Consider the following 10796-nt stretch of genomic DNA (forward strand, 5'->3'; position numbering starts at 1 on the left):
CCTGGAAAACTGCCCAATTATCTATAAATCTGAAGCCCTCCCTCGTGCACCATGTCTTCAGCCACATGTTGATCTACACTATCTTACTATTTCTAAACCCACTTGCATGTGGCACTGGTAGCAATCCTGAGATTGCTATCCTGGAGGTCCTGTCCTTTAACTTGGCACCTAGCTCCCTAAACTCACCTTTCAGGACCTCCTCTCTCTTCCTACCCACGTCATTGGTCCCTATATGGACCACGATATCCGGCTGCTCACCCTCCCTCTTGAGAATACTGAGTACTCGATCCGAGATATCGCGAACCCTGGCACCAGGGAGGCAACAGACCATCCGGGATTCTCAATCTCTTCCACAGAATGTCCTATCTGTCCCCCTAACTATCGAATCCCCTATCACTACTGCTCTCCTCTTTTCCCTCCTTCCCTTTGGAGCTGAGGGTCCAGTCTCGGTGCCAGAGATGCAACCACTGCAACTAGTCCCTGGTAGGTTGTCCCCACCAACAGTATCCAAAATGGTATACTTATTGTTGATGGGAACGGCCACAGGGGTGCTCTGCTCTTCCTGTCTATTCCCCTTCCCTCTCCTGACAATCACCCAGCTACCTGTCTCCTGACTCCTAGGGATGACTATCTCCTTGAAATTCCTGTTTATTTCTGCCTCTGCCTCCCGAATGATCTGAAGTTCATCCAGCTCCAGCTTCAGTTCCCTAACATAGTTTGTCAGGAGCTGTAGCTGGATGCACCTTTTGCAGGTGTAGCCATCAGGGACAACAATGCTCGCCCTGACTTCCCACATACTGCAAACGGAGCACTCAACTACCCTAGCTGCTACCTCCATTACCTACTCCTAAACTAATTAGATTAATTAAAGGAGGTTACCCAGCCTTACCTCACCTGGAGTGAAGCTCGTACTCAGCCTCTGCTCGCTTTTTTAATTCCCCCGCTGATCTCAGAGGCCAACTTTCACGCGCTTGCGCAGTCGTGCCCCGTTCAAACTTCGTCTCTGCCTGTTCTCGCCGAAGCCTGATTGAGCAAAAGCCATCCCACTCTGCCTCAGTCCACTCCGACAATGGCCGCTACGATGATGGCCGCTGTATATGGCGGTCTTTCTTGTTAAACCTTTGGCGCACTACATCATGCGCCTGCGTAATCTAGCCTCTTTGCCGCGATCAGTTAAAAAAAACAGCTTCTCTCCGAACTTCTTTCACCTCTTCCCTCTCCCCTCTTGCTGCAACTTAAATAACCGTTGAAAACTTCCTCTCCTTTCTAAACCTTTGGCGTCCTATGTCATGCTTTTAAACCTTTGGCATCCTACGTTAAGGGCTTAGGACGTTCCCATTAATTGATAATCATGTTTTGGGTACCGAGAATTGAGTATTTAAGGAAAACCTGAACATGGGCTCAGTGCTCAGTCATAAGCCTACTAGTGATATCATCTGGTATTTGTTTTGTGAGTAGATCCAGTTTGATTTTAAGTCTCGAACCTTGCTTCGGATACCCCAGAACTTGGGTCCAAACCATTCTTGGCAAGGACTCTCATTACATATATAGAAAGCTAGTCAGGTACTGTCACCCACCGGTTTCTGGTCTTCGTAAATGCATTGTCCACCATTTTAATGGCTTTTGTTAGAGCTCCTTGCAAGAATGGTCCGCCTTGGCATTCTGTATTATCTGCAATACAAAAGACAACAGCTCTGAGCTGCACAACCTCACAAAGGCTAAGTGGCCAATAGGCTTCAATAGTAACATACTGAGATGAGTAATGCATGTGGAATGAAGTTACATAGCTGGACATTAAGAGATGCAAGGAATTAATTGAATAAATTGAGTAAAGAAGGATGAACTGTTTTTAAGCCTCTAAATCTTCTTTATCACCTTCTTGTGTGATACTAGAAAACGAGACAGCACAATTGAGGTGCAAGTGTCATCTCCCAGGGATACAGAAGTATATTGGGCATCTCAACCCAGCAAGAAAAAGTTAAAGCGAGATTTCACTGCATCTGTCACTGATAGTCTCAGCTTCATGAACTTTCTCAAAATTTGATGCAACCTCAGATCCAGTAACTATTAGAAAATGTACAGCTATACATAAGAGACATGCAGTTTGATGATATTTCAGCACATGTATTTTACATCCCTCATCCTTTCCCCTTGCTTCTTTGTAATATTTAAGCCATGAACACACTTAAGGGGACTTTCAAGAGGACCACAACCTTATCACTGGGTTTGGAGACTTGCATGCCTCAATAATGCAAAGAGCTACGTTGGCTGGAGCCAGGTTGTTATGCTTTGGCTCATGGTAGGGTCACCCATGCCAAACAGGTCAAAGGGTAGATGCCAGACTATGTGTGGTTCACTGCTCCTCCAGGTTCAGGGGTTCAGCTCAATGTTAACACTCCTAACTGTTACAGAAACAGCAATGAATCCTCCTACATCTGAGTATGATAGTATTCCCAATTCTCCACCCGGAACTTGCATGATTGACAGTAGTGAAAACTGAGAACTGGCATGACAAAGGAAGTCCTAAACACCACCAGAGATGGAGAACCTTCATTATCATCTTCAAGTTGGTAAAACTAAAATTAATGTATTAGGGCCTCAAAGATTTATAATGTACACTATTAATTGCTAACACTATGATAATGAGTGAGGGAGCTAGTTGTGAGGAAGATTGTGTGCCTTTGAAGAGATAGAGACAGGTTAAGCAAATAGGAAGGAAAAGTTAGCAAATGGAGTGTAATGTGGAGAAATGTGAAATTATCCATTAAAACCATATTACATAGGAGCAGAATTAGGCCATTCAGCCCATCAGGTCTGCTCTGCCATTCCATCACAGCTGATTTGGTAGAAAGAAAAGTAAAGCAGAATTTTGATTGAATAGAGAGAGCTTAAAATATTGCAGTACTGGTGGACTTAGATGCCCTTGTATATCAAACACCAAGTTAACATGCACATACAAGTAGTTAGAAAGGTGAATGAAATTTTGCTCTATACTGCAAAGAAGATGGAATATAAAGTAAGAAATCTCGCCACATAACACAGGTGGGTACAGATGCACATGATCTACTGTACGAGGGGTGATTGATAAGTTTGTAGCCTAAGGTAGAAGGGGTCAATTTTAGAAAACCTAGCACATTTATTTTAACATAGTCCCCTCCTACATTTACACACAGTTCAACGGTCGTGGAGCATACAGATCCCTTCTTTGTAGAAGTCGGACCTCCAGAAAGTGGGCCACAGCAGGAGTGATTGATAAGTTTGTGGCCTCAGGTAGAAGGAGGTGAGTTATACAGCTCTTGTTACATGCACGTGCAGTTCAACTCTTTGAGTGATTATGCAGAAAGTTTGAAGTTACTAACTTTTGTGGTATTTCTATTTCCGATAATTGAAAATTGCAAGTAAGCACCGTCTGAGAAAATGGACAACATCGGCCTTCGTGCAGTCATCCGCTACCTCAATCTCAAGGGCTTATCACCCAAGGAGGTCCATGAGGACATGATGGCAACACTAGGGGAAGGTGAAAAATAAATGTGCTAGGTTTTCTAAAATTGACTCCTTCTACCTTAGGCCATGAACTTATCAATCACCCCTCATATTTACAAATTCTGTCTCTTAAAATAAGAAGGGGTATTTATGCATTGCAGATTGTTGATAAGTGGATAATTGAGGAGATATGGCTGAACCTACAGGGCAAGAATATGTGGGCTTTGAACAAAATGAGAAATGATCTTGTTGAACCAAATAACATTTGGATAAGGATTGATTGGTTAGATGAGGGAGATAATTACTTTCTTAGGAGAATATAGATCTATGGAATAGTGTTTCACAATAAGAGCCCAGGGAATTGATGCAAAGAAGAAAGAGTTTCTTATCCAAGAGCTGTGGTTCCCTGAAAATCTTTACCCTGAGGAGACTGAATTGCCAAATATGCTGTCTGCCAAAGTAGTGAGACCCTGGTCCACTATGATGTCAGGATGTTATGGAAACATGGAATGAAGTGGAATGGTAACTATCATTGAATCATAATCATATTAAGGGTCACATTGCCCATTCTTGCTCATTTTCATATGTCTTTAACCCTGAATGAGTGCCTAGCAAACTTCCAAGTGGAACTTGTGTGTTCTACTCTGCTGTAGTTATGTTATTTACCACAGCAGTGTCCAACGGAAAATTTCAAATAAGTAAGTATTTATACCAAGAGCATGAACTCTGTCTCAGCTCATTTCCACATACTGCCTACAGTATTCTCTTTCAATTAGAGATCAGTTATGAAGGATAGTGTTCCAAGTGTATACTAATTCCTGGACGTTAAATGCTTGTCAATGTAGAAACTCCAGTATTACTTCATCTTGGCAGACCTAGAAAAAGCATCTAGTCAATGCTAATTTAAGAAAAAAGCTAAAAATGGTCACTTGTTGGTGGTGGGAGTGTTGCAGTAAGCACAACCTCCCATGATAACTCTTTAACAATAAAATGATGGCTTTGCTGAATATGTCTTTTCTAATAATGCTCAAAACTTGACAGTACACAATCTCATAGAAAACTGTGCTTGTTGCTTAACTCTTACAGTTAAAAAGATAATTATCATTTACATAGCTCTTCTGTCTATTTTGCTGAACTCTCCTAAGACCAGGCATAACAATGGAAAGAATAGCTATAAGACGATTCAGCAGTTGATGAGAACTACTTCTATTACTGTTTATACATGATCATATCAAGAAACACACACAGAATGCATGAAGAACTCAGCAGGTCAGGCAGCATGAATGGAAATGAATGAACAGTTGATATCTCAAGCTGAGACCCTTCTTCAGGACTGGCAAAGGAAGGGGGAAGATACCAGAATAAAATAGGTGGGGGGTGGGAAGGAGGAGAGCTAGAAGGTGATAAGTGAAGCCAGGTGGGTAGGAAAGGTAAAGGGCTGGAGATGAAGGAATCTGATGGGAGAGGAGTGTGGACCATAGGAGAAAGGGAAGGAGGAGGGGCACCAGGGGGAAGGTGAGAATTGGTAAGAGGCCAGAGTGGGGAACTGAAGAAGAGCGGAGGGAATGGGGGAGAATTTTTTTTGCCATCTTACTAATGTAGAGGAAGCTATATCGGGAGCACTGGACAAATAGGCAGCCCTGGCAGATTCACAGCAGAAGTGTTGCCTCAGCTGAAAGGACTGTTTTCCACCCTGAATGGAGGTAATGGAGAAAGTGAAAGGGTGGGTGTAGCACTTTGACAACTTGCAGGGACAAGTGCCAGAAGTGAGATTAGTGGGGTGGGGGGAACAAATGTAAAAGGGATTCATGGAGGGAGCAATCCCTACAGAAAGCAGAGAGTGGTGGGAGGTAAAGATGTGTTTGGTGGTAGGATCCCTCTGGAGATAGCAGAAGTTGTAGAGAGTGATGTGTTGAATGTGAAGTTTCTTGGGGTGATAGGTAAGGTCAAGAGAATCTCTATCACTATTGAGGCAGTGGAAAGAGGGGGTGAGTGCATATGTCCAAAGTCCATCTTCAAAGGGATCGTATCACCAAACACATCTTTACCTCCCTCCAGAACCGGTTCATGTTTCGGATGATGGTTTTTGTCGTAAAACTGATAAGATAGTGATTTTTTTCCCCATGTACGTATTTGGTCTCCAGGTCTAGTAAATAAAGCCTGCTATCTCAATCTTTGCTTATTTTTGGAATATTGTAGAAGGTAAATGAGTTGTTAGACAAATATATTACAGGAGTTTCTCTCTTACCTGCTTGAGATCCATGAAGCAAGACAAGTCCAAGGAGGAGAACACCCAGGGACCACAGTGATGCCATTCTGAAAGAAAGACATTTGGTGCATCAATCAGAGATGAGCCTTTGAAATTTGAGATAAGATAACGGGAGCAGTCTTCAAAAGCTAAATAGTACAGCAAAGATATCTAGCTAAACTTACGTTCACATAGACTATACAGAGATGCATAGAGCCAGACATTGACATTTACACACCCAGCCACATAATCCATGGCAGTATTTGGGTGGACTGCTGGCACTTCTGCCCTACACCTTCAGAGATTATGATTCATTCTTGGCTTTGTGCTGCCAGTGTGGAATTTGCATATTCTCTCCGGTGCAAAGTACACTGGGTGTTTCCTATATTCCAAGGCCTTAATTTATTGTCATAGTACATATTCCGGCATTTCAACTGGAGTCAGAAGATTGTACATTCAAGTCCTACTCTAAAGGCCTATGTACAAGCATCTGGGTTGATATTCTGGTGCAGGACTAATGGAGTACTGCATTCTTCCAGATGCTGTCTCCGGATGATTGTTTAATGCAGATAAGATTTGATCTCTCCTGGCATATTTCTGAGATTTGGTGGCAAAGCAAGGTAGTGATATCCCTACATAAACACAAGACTAAATTTCTATATCACAATGATCTGAAATAGTCAGATGCTAACTTACATACAGTGGCATGCAAAAGTTTGGGCACCCTGGTCAAAATTTCTGTTACTGTGAATAGTTAAGTGAGTAGAAGATGAACTGACCTCCAAAAGTTATAAAGTCAAAGATGAAACATTATTTTCAATATTTTAAGAAAGATTAGTGTATTATTTTTGTTTTGTACAATTTTAGAGTGGGGAAAAAAGGAAAGGAGCGCTATGCAGAAGTTTGGGCACCCCAAAAGATTTGAGTTCTCAGATAACTTTTACCAAGGTCTCAGACATTAATTAGCTTGTTAAGGCTATGACTTGTTCAAAATCATCATTAGGAAAGGCCAAATAATGCAAATGTCAAAGCATTATAAATACACTGACTCCTCAAACCTTGTCCCAACAATCAGCAGCCATGGGCTCCTCTAAGGAGCTTTTTAGCACTCTGAAAATTAAAATAAATGATACCCACAAAGCAGGAAAAGGCTGTAAGAAGATAGAAAAGTGTTTTCAGGTAGCAAATTCCTCAGTTCATAATGTAATTAAGAAATGGCAGTTAACAAGAACGATTGAGGTCTGGAAGACTAAGAAAACTTTCTGAGAGAACTGCTCGTAGGATGGCTAGAAAGGCAAATCAAACCCCCCATTTGACTGCAAGAGACCTTCAGGAAGATTTAGCAGACTCTGGAGCGGTGGTGCACTGTTCTACTGTGCAGCGACACCTGCACAAATATGACCTTCATGGAAAAGTCATCAGAAGAAAACCTTTCCTGCATCCTCACCACAAAATTCAGCATCAGAAGTTTGCAAAGGAACATCTAAACAAGCCTGATGCATTTTGGAAACAAGTCCTCTGGACTGATGAAGTTAAAATAGAACTTTTTGGCTGCAATAGGCGAAGGTATGTTTGGAGAGAAAAGGGTGCAGATTTTCATGAAAAGAACACCTCTCCAACTGTTAAGCATGGGGGTGGATCGATCATGCTTTGGGCTTGTGTTGCAGCCAGTGGTATGGGGAACATTTCACTGGTAGAAGGAAAAATGAATTCAATTAAATTCCTGCAAATTCTGGAAGCAAACATCACACTGTCTGTAAAAAAGCTGAAGATGAAAAGAGGATGGCTTCTACAACAGGAGAATGATCCTAAACATACCTCAAAATCCACAACAGATTACCTCAAGAGGCACAAGCTGAAGGTTTTGCCATGGCCCTCACAGTCCCCCGACCTAAACATCATCGAAAATCTGTGGAATAGACCTCAAAAGAGCAGTGCATGCAAGACGGCCCAAGAATCTCACAGAACTAGAAGCCTTTTGCAAGGAAGAATGGGCAAAAATCCCTCAAACAAGAATTGAAAGACTTTTAGCTGGCTACAGAAAGCGTTTACAAGCTGTGATACTTGCCAAAGAGAGTGGTACTAAGTACTGACCATGCAAGGTGCCCAAACTTTTGCTTTGGGCCCTTTTCCTTTTTTGTTATTTTGAAACTGTAAAAGATGGAAATAAAAAAGTAATCTTGCTTAAAATATTAAAGAAATGTGTCATCTTTAACTTTATGCCTTTTGGAAATCAGGTCATCTTTTACTCACTTAGCTATTCACAGTAACAGAAATTTTGCCCAGGGGTGCCCAAATTTCTACATGCCACTGTAGGTGTTGAAAGAGTGATAACAGGAAGATCAAATTCAACATGAACTGGATGTATAATCAAAAGTCTGGAAAAAACTGGCTGAAGGAGACCATCTGCACTTAATGTTTTATAAATTACTTACAAATATTTAGTCAGGATAAATTTCTTGTAAAACAATGTTGCCTTAAATAAAGAAATTTAAGGGAAAATAAGTGGGGGAGGTAATTAAATTATTGGAAACAGCACAAACTTAACAACTGAATTTTTCCTAAAGTATAACAGAAAGACATTTGAAACTGTAATTGGAAGAACAGAGCAAAATGTGGAAAAAGAAAGTCCATTGAAGTGAGGCAAATGGAAGAAAGATCTCTCACCAAAAGTAGTAACTTCTGAACATTTGAGCTTCCCAACCAAGAGCCACCGAGAGATTGTATGCCACTCACCTTAAGATTCTCAGTTCCTTCTGAAAGAAGTCATCAGAGGCATCTGCTTAAGAAGCATTCAAGTGTGATTTAAATAGTTATGTAATACATCCTGTTCCAGTAAATTTTCAAAACTTTTAATTGGACTCTTGATTATGAGGAATGAGGATGTTCATAACTGAGTAAGTATAATATTAAGAAATAATTATTCTGGATAAATTAAACTGTGATCACAAGGTTTGTCATGTCGTGACAATAATCCCAGTGCCTGAATTTGAGAGTTTTGTTTCCACCCTGATTTGGTACCAAGGTAACTTGAAAACAGTGAGACCTGGATGAGGGAATGAAAATTTTCCAGTTGGTCTGCTGAATTCTGTTGAGAACCATTTCACCCCACAAATTGAGTTTCTTCTGTGTTTCATCATATTTGTGTCAAGAAATGTGTCCCCAGATCACCAGTTTACGCTTTTGTCAGTAGAAGGTTATACATTCAAGCCTCCCAAGATTGATTGCTGCCTGTATATAGAAACTTCCATAACCTTATAATGGCAGAACAATTTAGTATGCAATGAAGTGTTTTTTCATTTTGTGATAATCGTTGCTTACATTTCTTGCTTCTGTTGAAGTTTCCTTTATTTTGCCATCAGCCTGACGACTCGTTTAATGAGGCAAGCCTCAATACTGCACAGGGGGAGAAACATGGCATTATTTAAAGTTTAAAGTTAATTCTGGTATTGGGACAATGTTTATCAGCCAGCCCATTGGAAAAGATTGAGAGTACATCTCAACAAAAACATTTCATGTAAAACTATTCTGTCATCTTTTGGTTAGGAAGGTGATGCACCATCAATAACTCTGAGACGTGGGTTAAGGTAGGCTTTTATTGGCTGGAAGAAAGCACAAGCAGCAAGTGACCATCACACAACATCCTGGAGACTGAGGGGGGGAGCAGTGTCTCCAATCGCCTTTATACCGGGGTCTGTGGGAGGAGCCACAGGAGCAGTCAGCAGGGGGTCTGTGGGAGGAGCCACAGGAGCAGTCAGCGGGGGGTCTGTGGGAGGAGCCACAGGAGCAGTCATCAGGGTCTGTGGGAGGAGCCACAGGAGCAGTCATCAGGGTCTGTGGGAGGAGCAACAGGAGCAGTCAGCAGGGGGTCTGTGGGAGGAGCCACAGGAGCAGTCAGCAGGGTCTGTGGGAGGAGCCACAGGAGCAGTCAGCAGGGGTCTGTGGGAGGAGCCACAGGAACAGTCAGCAGGGGGTCTGTGGGAGGAGCCACAGGAGCAGTCAGCAGGGGGTCTGTGGGAGGAGCCACAGGAGCAGTCAGCAGGGGTTTGTGGGAGGAGCCACAGGAGCAGTCAGCAGGGGTCTGTGGGAGGAGCCACAGGAGCAGTCAGCAGGGGGTCTGTGGGAGGAGCCACAGGAGCAGTCAGCAGGGGGTCTGTGGGAGGAGCCACAGGAGCAGTCAGCAGGGGGGGCATGTCCAGACAGGTATATGTAGTTCACCACAGAAGGCTGCTATTTAAAGTACATAAAGTTGATTTTTTTTTTTTTTTTGGATAGCTGTATAATTTTGCTGCAGTGCAAGAGTAAATTCTCCCATGCTATGTTATTGCTGAGGTTGAACTGGTTAACTATTCTTATGTACATACAGTAGTTGTTGGAGTGAAGCAAAAGCAGACTGCCTTAAAACTTAATTTAGTGAAGACTGCTGACTTTACCTGGTCTGACTGCAATTCTGGTGTCAAACTTTGAAGTGATGTTGCAAGTTCTGTAGAGACAACAACCAGTGAAGGACCACAAATGATGGAAGTGTCACTGAAACAGTGAGTTCATACAGTGCAGCATTACATTATTCAACAAGTCCTCCTGATTATATATAACCAGAAAATGCTGAAAACATACAACAGGTCAGGCAGCATAGTTCTGGAAAACACTTCTTTTTTTTTGTGGTCAATGTCATTTGTGACATTCTGTAGTTTCTGTTCGAAGCATGCAGTTTGTGAAATTGAATCCACAGAGTCAACCAACCTAACACGTTCATATTCAGAGCATCTATACTATCTGCCACCAAACCAACCTTGTCTACTGCCATTTGGGGATCTGACTCACACTATTGCAGCTTGTGAACTGGATTTTAGAGAGAGTAAACAACATGACATTATGATAATGACTTAATTATTTTACTTGTGACCTCTCAACTCCAGCTACTTCATTGGCATCAATCAGATGTTACCTTCCATTGAAAGGATAGAGATGTGGTGGGTAACAATAAATGGAATACCCTTGGATTCAGCAATCACTCTGAATCCATATGACCTTGTGACATCCATTCAGACATGTGGTAAAGGAA

At 42.0% G+C, this 10796-nt stretch overlaps 1 protein-coding gene across 2 annotated transcripts in view; it reads right to left on the bottom strand.

Annotated features, from left to right (window-relative positions):
* The window catches only part of LOC140731788 (eosinophil peroxidase-like), a 49380-nt gene extending 40841 nt beyond the window's left edge, over window positions 1-8539 (bottom strand). Inside the window, exons 1-3 of one of the 2 annotated variants that reach the window (XM_073053590.1) lie at window positions 8468-8539; window positions 5732-5799; window positions 1578-1671 (exon numbers count right to left, since the gene is read on the bottom strand). In XM_073053590.1, coding sequence (XP_072909691.1) covers window positions 1578-1671; window positions 5732-5798 — 161 coding nt within the window. In that variant the 5' untranslated portion in view covers window position 5799; window positions 8468-8539. The other variant, XM_073053591.1, reaches the window with a different exon arrangement.
* Between the last annotated feature and the right edge of the window lie 2257 nt (window positions 8540-10796).

Source organism: Hemitrygon akajei, chromosome 8 (assembly GCF_048418815.1).
Source record: "Hemitrygon akajei chromosome 8, sHemAka1.3, whole genome shotgun sequence".
NCBI lineage: Eukaryota > Metazoa > Chordata > Chondrichthyes > Myliobatiformes > Dasyatidae > Hemitrygon > Hemitrygon akajei.